At 36.4% G+C, this 16,824-nt stretch overlaps 4 protein-coding genes across 6 annotated transcripts; 2 read left to right on the forward strand and 2 right to left on the reverse strand.

Annotated features, from left to right (window-relative positions):
* Positions 1-1,064: 1,064 nt before the first annotated feature.
* On the forward strand, positions 1,065-5,791 carry LOC111804467. The gene is made up of 3 exons (XM_023689273.1): positions 1,065-1,283; positions 2,493-2,735; positions 5,543-5,791. The coding sequence occupies exons 1-3, from the start codon at positions 1,266-1,268 to the stop codon at positions 5,588-5,590; spliced, it is 309 nt and encodes a 102-aa protein (XP_023545041.1). The 5' UTR covers positions 1,065-1,265; the 3' UTR covers positions 5,591-5,791.
* A 1,295-nt stretch (positions 5,792-7,086) lies between these two features.
* Positions 7,087-10,738, forward strand: LOC111804571 (shikimate kinase 1, chloroplastic-like). 2 transcript variants are annotated; one of them, XM_023689427.1, is made up of 11 exons: positions 7,087-7,390; positions 7,533-7,821; positions 8,335-8,390; positions 8,522-8,576; positions 8,658-8,730; positions 9,049-9,136; positions 9,511-9,593; positions 9,681-9,810; positions 9,956-10,034; positions 10,199-10,263; positions 10,384-10,738. In XM_023689427.1, exons 2-11 carry the CDS (start codon positions 7,605-7,607, stop codon positions 10,438-10,440), a joined length of 903 nt encoding a protein of 300 aa, XP_023545195.1. In that variant the 5' UTR covers positions 7,087-7,390; positions 7,533-7,604; the 3' UTR covers positions 10,441-10,738. The 2 variants fall into 2 exon arrangements, with proteins under 2 accessions (XP_023545195.1, XP_023545194.1); XM_023689426.1 differs by having other exon boundaries at positions 7,088-7,390; positions 7,526-7,821.
* An 893-nt stretch (positions 10,739-11,631) lies between these two features.
* LOC111803267 (stress enhanced protein 2, chloroplastic) lies at positions 11,632-13,146 on the reverse strand. Its single transcript, XM_023687596.1, has 2 exons — positions 12,649-13,146; positions 11,632-12,209 (listed from the first exon to the last, which is right to left on the reverse strand). The coding sequence occupies exons 1-2, from the start codon at positions 12,970-12,972 to the stop codon at positions 11,940-11,942; spliced, it is 594 nt and encodes a 197-aa protein (XP_023543364.1). The 5' UTR covers positions 12,973-13,146; the 3' UTR covers positions 11,632-11,939.
* A 941-nt stretch (positions 13,147-14,087) lies between these two features.
* Positions 14,088-15,958, reverse strand: LOC111803291. 2 transcript variants are annotated; one of them, XM_023687626.1, is made up of 5 exons: positions 15,549-15,958; positions 15,001-15,051; positions 14,711-14,844; positions 14,521-14,612; positions 14,088-14,429 (listed from the first exon to the last, which is right to left on the reverse strand). In XM_023687626.1, the coding sequence occupies exons 1-5, from the start codon at positions 15,846-15,848 to the stop codon at positions 14,239-14,241; spliced, it is 768 nt and encodes a 255-aa protein (XP_023543394.1). In that variant the 5' UTR covers positions 15,849-15,958; the 3' UTR covers positions 14,088-14,238. The 2 variants fall into 2 exon arrangements, with proteins under 2 accessions (XP_023543394.1, XP_023543395.1); XM_023687627.1 differs by having other exon boundaries at positions 14,157-14,418; positions 15,549-15,957.
* Positions 15,959-16,824: the final 866 nt, after the last annotated feature.

Raw genomic sequence — 16,824 nt, forward strand, 5'->3', positions numbered from 1 at the left:
CCCTGGCGCTAGGAAGCTTTCCCGTGGTCCACGTCATCCAGTGAAGTTTCGCCACGTGTTACCCTATTCGTGGGTCTCTGCTGTCCACGTATCTTGCTTTACTGACGGCTTGATTGTTTTGTTTCTTTCTTTGATTAGTAATCTTCATATGCATACTATTCACACCTTGAAACAAACAAAATAAATAAAATTTCAATCTTAGTCTAAATTTGGTTAATAAAAAACATTACTTTAGGTTGAATTTTTAGTTAAAAAATTGTTGTGATGAACCTTTGATCTTCAATTGAAAATAGGGTAGAATGGATCGAGTTTGAGTAACAAATGGACTTTGAGATTCTACATTGGTTTGAGAGGAAAATGAAACATTGTTTATAAGGGTGTGGAAACCTCTCATAACATATAGCGTTTTTAAAAATATTGAGGGAAAGCTTAAAAGGAAAAACTCAAATATGATAATATCTACTAGCGGTGGTCTTAAGCTGTTGCAAATGGTATTAGAGTCGGACATCGAGCAATGACTAATAAGGAGGCTAAGCCTCAAAAGGACGTTGAGCTGTAAAGGGGGTGGATTGTGGGGATCCCATATTGATTGGAGAAGGGAATTAATGTTAGCGAGGACGTTGGGCTCCAAATGGGGGGTGGATTGTGAGATTCCACATCGGCTAGGAGTGAAAACAAAACATTCTTTATAATGGCATGGAAAATTTATTATATTACTATTATATTTAAAGTATTATTTTATTAGTTAAATTACAAAATAATACCTCTTCCTTATTTTAAAAAAATAGGAATATTTTTTAAATGAAGGAAAATTAAGAGGTTTTTTTTTTTTTGGGTAATACAACGTAGGAAGAAACGTCGTCGTTCGGGATAAGATCAATGATCCAATCCACGTAAGCCGCGTAAGCGGCATGATAAATGTATATTTTATTCCGTGTGCGGCTAAACATACAACTGTAAAAGCCTGAGAGCCAGCGATGGGCACACTGAAACAGCTCGAGTGGTATAATCGTAATATTGCGCACGCGAGAGCCCCACTATCGTCCATTCAGAGGACCTATAAAGACTCAACACAGGCTTCCACTCTTTTTCTTTTTATTTCTTTTGTGTTCTTGCCCGGTGATTCTTCTTCGCTTCTGCTCTAAGCTTTCACTCGCAATCCTCTTCGTAGAGTACAGAACTCGAACTCTCCTCTTGCAGCTTGAAGCGTCTTCTCGTCCGGCGTTCTTTGCTGTGTTGTGAAGTGAGAATTTGCAGTCGATACCATGGACGATCGGAAGGAGGTCGTTTTTTTCTCTGTTTTTTTCGCCTTGCTGCTTGTGTGATTTTCTTGCTCTGTTTTTTTTTTTTTGGATATTTGTTTCCGTTGAGAAGCGTAGGGTTTCGTTGTGTACTTTTCGTTCTTTGCTAGTGATAGAGAGGAAATGCATAAATTTCTTGATCTGAGTTGAAATGTTTAGCGGGACTCTTGAAGAGGTGAGATTGTCGTCTCTTTGGTGTTTGACCTCGCCTAATGAAAACAATCGTAGAAGCATTAGAATTTCGTTATTATTAATAAGTTTTTTTTGGTCAAACTGTGAGTAAAACGTTGCTCTCTTATTCGTTCTTTTGAGCGGAATCATCGCTGTTTTCGTGGCATTTCATCTTGCACATGCACTGGTATTACCATTTTCCTCTTTGAAATTTGAGATTTTCTTTTTCTTTTTCCTTATCTTTCCACCTTTTCCGGTCGAAATTTCTCACATTGCTTTTAAATTTCCGAAACGTAATTTGATTAGTTCTCTAGCTTGGTTGGATTTTGACGTCTTTATTTTGTCACGGGAGAAATTAGCGATATGCTTTTGCTTTTTAACCGTTTATGATTAATTCACGGAGGCAATCATGTTACTTTTTCTAAGCTGGGAAGCAGTCAAGCCTGTCAACTTTTTCTTCCATCCTCTTGCCAATTATTTTCCTATGGTTCCATAATTTCAACGCTTTAGCCGATAGGTTTCCTTCAGCTGCTCTTCTATTTCGACCATTGACTTTTTGTTTATTTATTTATATATATTTTAGCATGTTCTGAAGACTGAAAAATAAAATTTCAGAGAAATTGCTGTCGCTGACTTTGAAAGTGGAAAAACTTATCCAATTAAATACTCTCCACATATAACGAATCGTATAGTTATTTGATTTACAAGAGAAACTTACTTTTTTGGCTCGAATAAGATGGAAAATTGGGAATAGATTAAAACAAAGCCTATAATGGTCAGTTTCCTATATGCGTTTTTTTTTTGTGAATACCAATGAAAGACGAGTAATAAATTAGACAAGGTGAGGTTACTGTGCAAATCTCTGATATGGCGTGTGCTAGCTGACAATAAATATGTTAGTTTTAGAAAATTGAAAAGCTTTAGAGTTTTTAATTGATGTTGTTTTAATAATTTAATTCTTAAATGTAACTTACATTCTTGGCTTCAACTTAAAGATACGTTCCTTTTTATTTTCTACAGAAAACTGCTCCATGGCTTTCAGTGCCACAGTTTGGAGATTGGGACCAGAAGGGACAGATGCCTGACTACTCTCTTGATTTCTCAAAAATTAGGGAAAATAGGAAACAGAACAAGAGAGACGTGTCTCGAGCGAGTCTTGGAAATGAAGAGGAGCTCATTGCCTCAGCTGCGCCTCCAACCACAACGAACTCTTTCCCAACTGATAACCATCACCCCTATCATCAGAGTCATCATTCTCCACCAGTAAGATTCTCACTTCTCCTCCCTAGATTTGATATTCGTAACTTTTTGATTGTCTGATAGGGACTTGCATGTTCTTCTAAACAAATACCGTTTGGACAACTCAAGAATTTGTTGGCTTGGGTTGGGTTATATCAATGTGTTGTATGTGCCTGGAAAGTTCTTTATCAAACTTGTGGGTCCATGCTGCCTGCTATTATTTATTAACTTGTGGGCACAGCTATTGATTGTGGAAAAATCAATACAAACCTAAAAGTCGCAATGTCCATAGGAATACTTTCTGAAAGTGTCATCTAATTTTATGATGAATAGGCTAATGCAAGTTTTAATATTAGATCTCCTACCCTAAATTTTCTAGGATGGTGTAAATGTTAGTTACATATATATATTGAAAAAAGATCTCAGATACCAGTCATATTTGCAGTCTTATATATTTTTTTGATGACCACAACTCTTCCTATCCTTAGCATCGTGGCTTTGAAATTTAGTCAACTTGGTTTTTTGTTTAATTTCCAGGGTTAACCATTGGTGTTACTGTTTGAATTACTTAGAGGTTATCTCTTATATTGGTGACGTGAAATGTACATTGATGTCTGCATAGAAACTAGATCAAACAAGCTGCAGTGTTTTAGAAGAGAACTCTCATCTACTATTTGTTAATGTTAATCATGTCCGTAATGTTACATCCTATGCCTTGTTTCAGGGCATAAAATTTAAACAAGAATGATAAAACTTATGGATGATTGGAAAAAGATAAATAAATTGTTTAAGAAGCTGAATGCATTTTTTCATCGTGTCAGTCCAGTTGAAGGGGAATTTTAGATGATCCATTAGCATACATAAATAACTAATAAACTTACAGGTCGTGAGTCTTGTGCATCGTTTAGATTTTATGCAGGCAGTGTGTATTGTTCAATTAGAATGAGGTGAGATGTTGACGTAAAGTTATTGGTGGAAACAAGTTTGGGGCGGGGTCCCCTTCGCACCTAGCCCACTAGAAAATATTAGTTGTGGGCATTCATGTGGTGTATGTTGCCACATCTCTCAAAGATTGAAATCGGGGGAATAAATCCTATCTCATATTAAGGAACGGCGAGAAAGGTTTTCTTTTCTTAATATGGGGAAGGTGAAGAAAAGCATATTTTTCCTACTAAGGACAGATTCTAGCCTATGTCAATGTCGATTTTTGTTTTAGTTCTTTTTAGATTAGCTGTAAACGGCGGTTGAGAAATTTTCGGGTGTGTTGGTTTATTATGGCTGACCGACTTCCTGTGACCTTCAGATGTGTAGTCTCACATATAATTTCTTGGTTTAATTGAAGGTGATGATGATTATATTTTGGACGGTCAGCCACAATATGACATTTAACTCAGATAATTTCTAGATCACTCTCAGTATATGCTTCGTATATGTTTTATTGCATTAAACAAGAATAGTTAACCACAGCACCGCATTAATTGCTTTGGACAAATCAACTTCTAAATCAAATAGATGAGATGCTGGTTGGCTTGCCTAGTCAGATATAGAATGAAAATAATTGAATGCATTTTATGATCCTATTTATTTAATTGTCGGTTGAAGTTATGTTTTAGATTTTAATTGGACTGAGCATTTAGATATTTTACGTGGTTAGAAGTATGCTTTCATGTTAACTTTATCTGCATTACAAATTAGTCAAACTAGTGAATAACTTGGTTCATATTATACCCTTCACCAAAAAAAAAAAAGAAAAAAAAAGAACTCAGTTCATATTATAACGGGTTTCATAGTTTAACCTCTTCTTTGGTCTTGGGTATTGTAATGAATCAATGAATGAAAAAAAAAAAAAAAAAAAAAAAAAAACGGAGGACTTGATATTGTTGATCCATTCGGAGTTAATGTTTAAGGGTGTAGGGTGCTTGGTTGTCTTAGCTTATTAAATCTAGGGTTGAAGAACTTCAGTCTATGTTACTGTTGTTTGTGTCTTGACTTTGCAAACGAATGGCTTTGTGAAGTCTGTCTATCTAATGTATATGTTTGGATTGTGCAAAGAAATGAGTTTGTTAACATTGAAGTTCTGTAAGTTATGCTTGGCAGGGTGGTTTTGAGATTTGAGAAAGTTAATTTGAAAATCTATTTGTTTATTATTTGGCACGTAAAAATGTAAAATTTAAATAAATTGCATGAAATTTTTCTTAACATTTTGCTTGATAGGTTAGTGGGTAACATTATCCAGAGTGAAGGAAGTACTTTTGTAGTATCACTGACAGCTAGGGGAACGTTAGGAATCACGACACTGAAATTATCTACTTTGAGCATAAGCTCTCATGGTTTTGCTCTGGGCTTCCCTAAAATGCCTCATACCAATGGAGATAGTATTCCTCCTAAAATGCCTCATACCAATGGAGATAGTATTCCTCCTAAAATGCCTCATACCAATGGAGATAGTATTCCTCACTTGGTGTGAGACTCACTCCCAATAATTCTCAACAGAGAAGAGTGAGCGTAAGAGGGGAAGGAAGAAGGAAGGTCTTTCCCAATCTGTCTCGGGGTATTTTGTAGTAAAACCATGGATTAGTTCAACGGTATTGAACTTGTATAAAGTTGTAAAATGGGTGGACAAGCTTCCAGCTCAAGAGATTGGGGTTCTTACCAAAATCTGAATAATGGAGGTTCAAACTTGTTTGAACTAATGTACTTTCTTTTTAAATTCTATTGAGGTATGATATCTTAGCTAAACTGTACTGAATAATTGGACGAGTATGGAAAAGTGTGTCTATTTTTTGGATGATTCTTATACATGTATATATTTTTTTTTGTTGATTTGCCAGACAAGAAAGAGCATTCTAAGCTGCTTCAACTGCTGCGTGAAAGCTTGAATTGAGTAGTCTTGAAGAGCCCACTTGTAAGTTGAAATGTCATTGTATTTATTATTGCTTTGGTACGATTACCTTCACTGCCCTTTATTTGAATTAGAACAAATGTATTATATGTTTGGATTTTGTAACATGGCTTTGTTCCGGACTGTGGCCGCTACTGTCTCATTAATTCCTCCTTGAATTAAAATAACTTTACAAGTGTCTCAAAAGAGTTCTTTTAAGTCGAAAAAGAAAATATGTTTAAGTACTTAGAAAGTCCTTTCAAATCGTCCATAGATTAATTAAAAAACAAGGTAGGCACAATGTAAATATTAGTATTGGCTTTTGGTGATTTGGCTCGATGCCTTAAACAGGGAGAAAAAAAGTAACGAAAGAAAACTAGCCTCACAAGTCTGCAATAATCGTCACTTACATGTTAAGAAGCTATAGATAAAGTATCTGAGATAACATTCTCTAGTATGAACAGAAAAGTTGATTAAGACATAAAATGTAAAATTGAAGTGCTTAGTTCTACGATTTTATAGAACAATGCAGGTGAAAATATATGCATGACTTCCAATTGCCATTTAAAAAATATCATTTTTAGTCAATATTTGACCAGTTTCTTGTAGGGGTAGTTAATTAATAGTTACAAATTTTATAAGAGGTTCATGAATCAACATCTCTACAAAGTACCTTATAAGCCTCCATTTAATTGACAACTCTACAAAGTACCCTATAAGCCTTCATTTAATTGAGGTTCTGATACCATGTTAGAAATTACGATTTTACACAATGGTATGATATTGTCCAATTTGAGTGGAAGTTTTCATGGCTTTGCTTTGGACTTCCTAAAAGACCTCAAGGAAGCCTCAAATAAATGGAGATAGTATTCCTTACTTATAAACTCATGATCTTCTACTAAATTAATCGGAGTGTGACTCACTCCCAATGATCATCGATACTAATTTTGGTATATATTTTGTGCAATTAGAACTTAGAGACAATACCTTAAAATTTCAATCTTTTTTTTTTTTTTTTTTTTTTTTTTGTTGGGGATTGTGGAGCAATGAATAATGATGTGAATATATAAATAAATGAAAAAAAAAAAAAAGGTTTTTAATTTTGTTTTTTTGGTGTGGAGTGGAAAAAAGTGGAAAACTTGGGGGCGGCCCGGCGGTGGTAGGTGTGATGGAGATACGGACGAAACAAGAAAGTGTTCGGCCACGTGTCAGTCATGCATTAGAAGCTAGTTTCAGAAAGTGCAGAAACCTAATCCCGAGAAGCCAACTGGGCGACCTACCAACCCCACACACAATATTTCCGACGGATCCACAAAACTGTCACATCACTAACAGTCATTTCTCTTTTTCTTCTTCCTTTTTAAAATATAAATCCAAACAAAACAATTTATTATTTAAAGTCGGTAAATTTATAATTAAAATCATTAATTTGAGCATAGAAATTTATTTAATTTCATGGATTAGGGTAAACAAATTTATTTATTTATTTATTAAATTTTGTTTTGAGGATTCTGCTCTATCACTCAAGCTTCTCATCCGCAGAGATACATACATATATATATATGCTTCGATTCGCTCTGGCTTCTGATTCCAGCTATTTGGATTCCTTCTTACGTTCTTAATCCTGTTTCTTTCCGCTGCCTTCTTCTGATTCTGCCGTGTTACGCGACGTTGATTGGATTTTGAGATTCAATTCTTTTCACTCCCCAAATTGCATCGTTCTTCAGCCGCGATCGTTGGACTTCTACTCTACCTGCGAGTTTCGTTTGGTCTGAAACAAGCAGGAACTGTTTTCCTGGTTATTTTCTTGCTTTCTCACTGTTTGATGCTTCTGTTATTGCCGTTGATTTGATTCTGATGATTCTTTCAATTTTTTTCCCTCCGTATCCCTCTTTTCTCGTCTATTTCTTCGCGTGATCTTTATTCAACATAGCATTCAGGTCGTGTGTGGTGATCTCTGACTTTAAAGATTAATCAAGTTAGCTGAGTAACAGAGGTGGTTTGGCGGGGCTATGGAGGCCAACTTAGGACATTTGCAGTATCTATCAATCCGGATTGATTCCGGAATGTTTGTGACGAAACCGAGTGGTTCGGTCCGATTTCTTCACCCAATTTCTGATCAGCACAAGCCTCTACCTCTGGTTTCGGCTTTTCAGCAACCTCTGAGACTTCCGAATCGATGCAGGACGGTGTCGTTTGGGGCCTCCTGCTATCGTGAGAATATTTCAGGTAACATTGGACTTCCAGTGTGATTAGAAAAGTGCGTTTTTCTTCGTCGTTCATCCTCATGTCTTCCTTTCGTAAGGACTACGGATTTTATTTTATTTTTTGGATTCGTGAATTCCTTGGCATCCTTTTTCGGTCCTAAATTAATTTCCATTTCTCTGAAGAATCGAATGTTATGAAAGCAGGAACTACGCAGTATGATCGAGTAATTTGTCTGAAGCAGTCTAATTCTACATCAATGGCGTTTTGCTATTTGGAGTTTTTCTGAAATTTTAAACAGAGATCTTTTTTACATTCTTAAAACATCAACATTTTTTCACATTATCTTGCTGAGCGGATCCACATTTTTTCACATTATCTTGTATGATACAATTAGTGACTTTGTTGCCATTAGAAAGGCTAGTAGTCCCAGTTTAAAACATGCCTTTTGTTTTATTATTTTGTTGTTGTTCTTGTCTACAGCTTGCGAGTAACCAATTGATCTTTGGCTTATTGCTTTCAATGTTCCTTTTGTAGGGCTGACATTGGAAACTGAAAACTTTCATCCTTTCGACAAAGATCTCCTTTTGAAGGTCTAGCAGAATTTTTGTTGCATGTGTACATCAACTTTAATTAGAGTTGTTGTGACGTGGGATATGTGATTTTCTTTCTAATTCATGTTAAGCTAAACTAGAATTTGAAAAAAAAAAAAAAAAAAGTGCAGAACAAGTCACATGAGGTCCAGCCCCATCTAAATGGACGATGCATATATCTAGTTGGTTAGTGTCTGTTCTTTTTTACACTTTATAATTGGCAACTCTTCTACTTAGATACTAATCTATCAGAATGCTCCTTTGCAGGAATGATGGGTTCTGGAAAGACGACCATAGGCAAGATTTTGTCGAAAGAATTGAGTTACACATTTTCCGACAGGTTTGCGTTATTTAATTGATGGCTAGCACAGGATTTTGGTTTGAATTTTTACAGACAAGGAAATAAAGAACATATTAGAAGAAAAATTAGTGCCTAATTTCCTCAACATCACGTCATTATTCCAGCATCGAAGGTCTATTACAAAGCTGAACTGGATAGAAAACAGTTTTGAAGTGATATTACATGCAATATATGATTTTTACTATGCTTTCTGACAGAAAATTATGGCATTCGTAATTTGCATCCATTTTTTAGCACAAGTATGTCAATGCAAGTTACTTGCTTTTGTATTAATTATGCATTACATATCTGGATCAGTGATACATTGGTGGAGCAAGAAGTTGGTGGAACTTCAGTGGCAGAAATTTTCAAGCTTCATGGCGAAGGCTTTTTCAGAGATAAGGAGGTTAGTTAACCTGCAATTGGACCATCCTTCGCATCTGTGAAGAGGACGGTTATTACTATCTACTGTATTTGATGTTTTTATGAACCGAGTGTAACGTGGGAAGCACAATGCTACCATGATAATTTTCATTGAAGTGAATATTTTTAATTTTCTTAAGATGTTGGAAGGGGCAAATGTCAGCAATGTGATTTTCCTTCTGCTTTTATAAAAATTGAAAGGGATCTGGATTTATAATTGGGGATATCCAAAAAGCCTGATGAATTTTTTCAATTAGGTTGTTACTATTGCTATGGTTTTAAGCAGCCAAGTAAAATGTTTTGCAACTCTAAGCTGTTATAGCCGATCAAAGTTAGTGACAGTGATTTTTGTGTTAGACTGAGGTATTGAGAAAACTATCATTGATGCACGGGTTTGTTATTTCCACTGGTGGAGGTATTGTTGTTCGGCCTATTAACTGGTAATTTGTTTGGACACTCACACTTTCTAATTGTTATTTGGTTCTCTGTTTTTTTTGTTAAGTGAGACTTGTCCTATTTGATTGTAGGAAATATATGCAGAAGGGGATTAGCATCTGGCTAGATGTGCCGCTGGAAGCCTTGGCAAAAAGAATTGCTGCAGTGGGTATCGACTCCCGCCCCCTCTTGCACCATGAGTCAGGCAATGCCTACACAAAGGTGGTGAATCATTCTCTGTGAGGGAAACATTTATCCATAAACTATTTACTCTTCTTTATCAAGGGTTTTAGGGATGTTGCTTTTTGGTGTCGAACTCGTGATGCTTGATCCTAGCATATCTTTTAATCTGCTGATTCTCATTCAGGCTTTCAGGCGATTGTCAATTCTTCAGGAGGAGAGGGGTGATGCATATACCAACGCCAATGCCAAAGTTTGTCTAGGAAGTATGAAATAAATAAATCTTGATACTCCTTTGTCATTCTGGAAATATAGAAGTAACAAACTTCGCGTTGGAATCCATAAAGCTACAGCGTTTGTTTATTGTTCCTGTATCTTCTGTGTTAAGGAGGTGACTAAAACTTAAAATCAAGTTTTTGTTAACTTGCAGGTCTTGCAGCCAAGCTGGGGTTTTCAGATGTATGTAATCTGACGCCTGCAGATATTGCTTTAGAGGTTCCTCTCTTTCAGCCTCATCTTTGTTCTTGCTATGTTTGATTAAGAAATCTGACCTCTCAATAAAGAGATAATCTTCTATATTAAAAAATGCTTGAATTTTAAGTCTATTCTTTCCAGGCGCTAGTACAAATTCAAACATTCCTAGAACAGGAAGATGGTTATTCTACTAGTTAAGACTGCAAATGTTCAATATCCAGAGCTTTAAGCCTCTCAAGCATGGAAGAAAGCCTTGCTTCGACTCCTGGCAATTGTATAATATGGGTGGTAAGTACTTCGTTGAACTTGATGATCTATGTCAATGTTAGTAAGTGTATCTCTCTGTAAATTTTGTGGTCAATAAGACTTGTGTGTACATGCACATAGTATGTATGACTATTGCATTATTTGTAGATTGTTGTTTGATTATCATCATATTTTTGTATGCATGTATAATATTCCATTGCATCTGAAATAAGCATCATTGTTTGATCACCATTTTATTTTTGTATGTTTGTATGGTCCATTGCGTTTGAAATAAGAACAAAATTTAAAAATATAACATCTTGTTGGCAATTTTGTTTTTATTGTATTAAAAAGTGTCATTTTAATCGTATGCATGTGGATTTCCTTTGGAGTTGAAAAATTGAAACATTTATCAAATTTTGTCATTCTTTCTGTCATAAAGAACAATTTCATGAACTTAATAAAGGTTAGAAATGCACCATTTCTTAATGGGTAGGCCATGAATTGGGATCATTATCTACCAACATAAATGGGTACCTACCAGCTGAAATATGATATCTGATGACAAAATGGGGGCAGCTCAACAATTGTACGGCCTTTCATTTAGTTTGCCGCCCGCTACCAATATGCACAGACATCGATTATTGAGTTATGTTATGTTATCTTATGTGTTATGCCCTCCTTCCCTCTCGATGTTAGTCTTAACTCTGACAAAGTATTCATACCTCGGTTCTGCACATTCTCTCTTCAATGGAGAAGTCGGTCAGGTTAGTTTTTCTTTAGCATTGTTTGATAATAAATCCGTATCAACTCCAAACCATTTTTCAAATTTATCAAAAAAAATAAATAAAACGAAATGAAATTCAAAGATCTCAATAAGTATTTTTAATTTGTTTTTTAAAGTGGAATAATTTTGGTTGATTAAAATATTTTTTCAAAAAATTCAAAGAACATTCTTGGAATTCTTAAATTGAAACCTTACATCTAAACGCAACCATGCAAACAAATCTCTCGTGATTAATTTTTTTAATTTTATTTTTAATTCAACAACATATGGAATTAAAACTTTTGTCCTAAAATAAAATTTTCTTTGCTATATTACTATAATATCATATCAAAATAGACACAATCACAGCCAACAAATTTAAAGAAACCAAAACGACAATTATATAATATATTCTCTATATCTGATGCTGTCCATTGCATGATCTCCAACACATTTTTCCTAAATACCAAATCCTTTGTATTACTAATTTTTATGCATTAAAACCCATCTTTACTAAATTTCATCTAATCAAGTGACACTTCTTCAATCATGAAACTTCAACTATTTCCGATTCTGGTCACTTGATCAGAGAAAATCCTTCATATGAAGCTATAAATTCATATACTTACACTGTATTATATATATATATATGCATACTTACATATCTTTGATTCCGCCGGAGCATTCAATTGTCATCGTACAAGTCGCTGGGATCGTTTTCGTAGAAAAGGCCGTCGACGATCTGGTCAATAAGCGAATCAATGAAGGTGTTGCAGCTGATGCTGAAGATTCGACCTACTCTGTTTCGAGCGTTGGAGGAGAATGCAAAAATGGTTGCCAGAGTAACAGCTCCCAAACAAACTCCTGCTGCTTCCTCAATCCCCTCCAAATCCATCTTCCTGAATACTGAATTTCCCGTCACCACCTCCATTGTTACGGTGGCCGCAAACACAATCTGCAAACAGTTGGAATCTGAGAAGACATTGCCTCGCGCAGAAGTAATTTTAGGTATTTTATTTGACGAATTTTACAATGCTTTTATCACCGCGTAATTAATCAACAACTTCGACATATTTCATTGGCTAGATCAAGAATACTATTCACAGCGACTACCAAGAGTTGTTTCAGTTCAAAAAGAATATTTCACAGTGTTGCATGAAAGTACTTTCATGCTCTGTTAATTTAGGGAATGATCATGAGTTTATAATCAAGAAATATAATCTCTATGGTACGAGGACTTTTGAAGGAGCACAGAGGAAAGCACCATATCTTTATGCTCAGAATGAATAATATCGTACCAACGCACCTTACTTCTATTTAGCTATTTCTAATTTTTTTTTTTTTTGAAGTATATGAAAATGAAGTATGATCACGAGATAAAACAGGAAACTCACCATGGCGAGGCGGCCGGAGATGATCTCGAACTCATGGCTATCCTTCGAACTCTCTATGTACTCAGACAGAGTCGCGAAGAACCGAGAAACGTCGTCGTCGTCTGAAGCATCTCCAGCGGCTACGCTCTTAGCCTTAATAGGAACAACCGGATCGGATCCAAAGGATCTCAAAGTGCACAAACGAGGCTGTAGAAGGATCTTCGGGGAATCCGAATCGGCGGACTTAGGTTTCGGAAGCGAAACGGAAGCGGGAGGCGATCTTGGCGGGACGTCGGGCAAGGAGGAGCGCAACTGACAGTGAATAGAGCGTGGCGAGGAAGCCATGGAAGAGGGCGTGCGTAGTGCGATTGAAGATGGGAGAGAATGGAAGAATGAGCAGTGGAAAAGAAGAATCTGAGAATGGTGGATTTAGAGTACACGTTGGAGGTGATGGGAGGATGGGACGTGGAGCCTTTTTTGTACGCTCACGCAGTTTTCAGCTATGTGAGGTGAGGCACCCTGCCCTCCCTGCCCTGCCCTGCCCTGCCCTGCCCTGCCCTGCCCTGCCCTGCCCTGCCCTCCCTGCCCTGCCCTCCCTGCCCGCATTTCCAATTTCGATTCAGTAATTAATAGGATCGGTAAATTTTAAATCCACCATAAATGTAATTTTTTTGGGGGCTTGAATTATTATGCTGCTGTGATTTTTTTTTAATGTACTTTTTCCAATTTAAATATAGAGTTTTTGCTTTATTCATTTATTTATTTATGAGTTTTTATTTGAGTTCTGAGCTGAATTATAAAAACAAAAATAAAATATTTGAAATTGGATTTTTTTCAAAAATTTGTTTTTATTTGTAACCCCTCCCAACAAAACAAAATAAATAAGTAGTTTTTGTGAACTGATACTTCGAAACAAACAATAAACAATTAAAAAAAATAGATGATTATCAAGCAAAATTTAATTTTCAAATTTCGCATAAATGTTGAAAACATTTGTGAAGGATAACAAATATCTTTTAACTTGAATATTCTCAATTGTATTTCTATCTCAATAAGTTTTGAATCTTTCTATCTCATTCAAAATCATGAATTTTAACTAAGATATGCTTTGATTGACGGAGTTAGATGGCAGCTATTTATCGATAGAACACTAATTATCGTTTCAAAAGTTGATAATCCGATCACCACCTCACTACTTCTCATCATTTCAATCACTTGCGCTTTCCCTATTACTATGGGTATTTCATGTGCTGTGGAAGATCAAATTCTTTAATTATTTACACTTAAGCAGGTCTTCTACAAGAAAATTGACATTACTGAACTTATTTAAGGGCCTTCTCCTAATGCTAAGTTGCTAGAGCTTTAGGGGTAGGTGGATCTAAACTTAAGCTTGAGATGGCCTTCTTGTTTTTTGTTGCATTGTTTGGATTCTAGTCTCTTAAGAAGAGGTGGTCAGTCAATTTTAAAACACTCGATGCTATCACAAGCTAAAACCTTGAGATCAATTCTTGAAGGAAAATCATGAACTTGTCAACTCAAAATCATGAAAGGAAATTACTTACAGCCATCAAAATTTAAGTTTGCTCCCACTGATATCTTCAACTTTGTACTCTAATTATTCTTACCTCGTTTGCTAAAATGATTCAAGGCGAGTCGAGAGAACCTTGTGAGGGAGAGAAATAATTGAAAGATGGAACGGCCTTTCACAATCCCCTCCTTGATGTCTCTTGCCCGTTTAGCCAGAACCGGCTCTGCTGCCTCCACCACTCCCAGATTGGCTACTGTCATTTCCTGCACTTTGGCTAATCAAGTAAAAACGAATTCATTGCTCAACATTCAATAATACCCTCCTCCCTTTTGTTGAAATAAGAGGCAAAGAAATCGTAAGGGAACCTGTTGGAGTCATGTTTGTCAAGCTACGCAATCTCTCTTCTGCTACTCGAACAGCTCTAGTGGAACTTCTCACACCTTGGGTGATATCCTGGCTGCAAAGGATGCCACAATTCAGCCTTGTGTCTTGTTCTTTGCAACATATGTAAATAGTTACTAGGTAAACAAAAGAGTTCAAAATCTGATGTCAAACCCAAGATCACTGAGCTCCATGGTCAGATCACTAATTTCCATGCCAGATAACCGAATGGCTGCCATAGTGCCTGGAAGTTCCTCCCTTGTGACATCCATGAGCTTCTCTAATGATTCGGCTGCTCTCTTGAATGCCTTCGACATGAAAACATTGGGGGCAACAGGTTATCAGTTTGAAGCATTGGAAGAATGGCATATGGATGCTAAGACACAGGAAATATAGCCATGCCCATATGATGCATCACTTTAAATTGACAACATTCGTCGTAATCAAAGTTGGAGAATACAAACCAGAAGAGTGGGAATTGCAGAACAAAAGAGCCAGGTTGCAGCAATAGCCGTCTACAAAGATGTGAAAATGCGTAGTTATCAGCTAAACCATATTGCCACACTTCCCAATCACCAAGAAAACTACAAGCCAAAAAAGATTTCAACTGCTTTACACAGAAGTCCAAACGTCGAATTACTCACAGTAATAACTACGAATTTTAGCAGAATTTCGGCATCATTTGAACTAAAAGGCCCCAATATCAGACAACAAGCGTTGCAAGTTAGAAAAAAACCAACAAAATAACGTAATTGCTCGCATATTTCCAACTATTAGCGCAGAAAATACGTAAATAGAAATTCTCAAGTATGTCAATTGCGTCAAAAGGGAAAGCAATCGCAAATTTTGGAGGGACGGGGGAAAGGTGTAGGTTGTGTTGCTAGGAATGACACATTGCACATGCTTTCAATAACATTCAACACGTAAACCAAATCTATTAGACTAAGCGCATCCAAAAAAGCCCTTACGAACTCAGATTCTCAGTGAGAGAAATTAAAAGAGGTCGGATTACCGCGCAGGCAACGACATTAAGAACAAGGATGTGGCGTTGAGTTAGTGTGCACTGAGAGAATTGAACAAATGCCGGAGAAGAATGTCCAATAGTTTCCGTATAACGCAATGAAGTCGATGGATCAGACGGCGATGACGATAGCGATTGTGCTCGCACAGAAAGCAAAGAAAATCGACGATTCGGTAGCCTGAGATTGCAAGGTTGTGGTCGGCGAAGTTTAACGTCACTTGTCCGTGCGTGAACGAGACTATGCTTCGCCGCCGCCGGGCACGGCGGCGATAGTTCCAAAGCTCGGAACATTGCTTCTACCGTTCTAGTGCTGCAAAGCGATCTCCGATCTCGGAAATTGGGGCATAGCCGAGAGGATGTGAAGATTTTGGGCCTGCTAAGAGACCGGCTTCTTGTAGCCCTCAAGGCCCAGAGCCGAAATATCTACAAATAAAAGCTAATTTTAGTCCATAAATGCTTCTTTTTTTTTTCAATTAAAAGCACAACTCATCTGGTGGCACTAATAAGTATTGAACTTTATAAATATGTAAAATAATATATTATATGTTTGAAAGATTAGATTTTCATCACTCATCTAGGTTGAATATCAAAAAGTCAATCACTCGTCTTGGTTGAATATAAAAAATATCAAAAAGTCAAACACTCGTCTTGGTTGAATATAAAAAATATCAAAAAGTCAAACACAAACAGATTGAACTAAAGGCATGTACATCTGCACGTGAATACTCAACAGAACAAAGTTATCTCAACAAGCTCCAAATATCAACCGACCAAATACCCATTCAACTATGAATCTAAGACATATTTGAAAGAACTTTTGAAGTGCTTCGAAAACAAATTTGCACATCAATACATTTTTAAAACATTTAAAGGAAACTTTCAAACGAGACTCCTAATCTTTCCAAACTCTTCAACTCACGACTTTATCTCACGTCTCTTGAATCATACCATTCAATAAATTTTCATCAAAGAGATCTATAAGTACATAACGTTCAAGGAGATTAAACATCTCGGGATCTTACCCCTCATCTAAACAATCCAGACGCCAGCCTTGTAATCTTATTCCTAAACTTAAAAATACACACTTTTACACATCTTACGCAGTTGCTTGTAATCCACAAGTAGGGCAAAAGAGATCTCAACAAGCTACAAAATGTATTCACTCGTTAAAGAGAGGGAGCTGCAATCATTTTCCATCAGGAACGAATGCCAATGTTCCCTCTCAAATGGCCACTGGTTACTCCAAAATGCAGGATATAAAGCTAAA

The sequence above is a fragment of the Cucurbita pepo genome, chromosome LG10 (assembly GCF_002806865.2).
Source record: "Cucurbita pepo subsp. pepo cultivar mu-cu-16 chromosome LG10, ASM280686v2, whole genome shotgun sequence".
In the NCBI taxonomy this organism is placed as follows: Eukaryota; Viridiplantae; Streptophyta; class Magnoliopsida; order Cucurbitales; family Cucurbitaceae; genus Cucurbita; species Cucurbita pepo.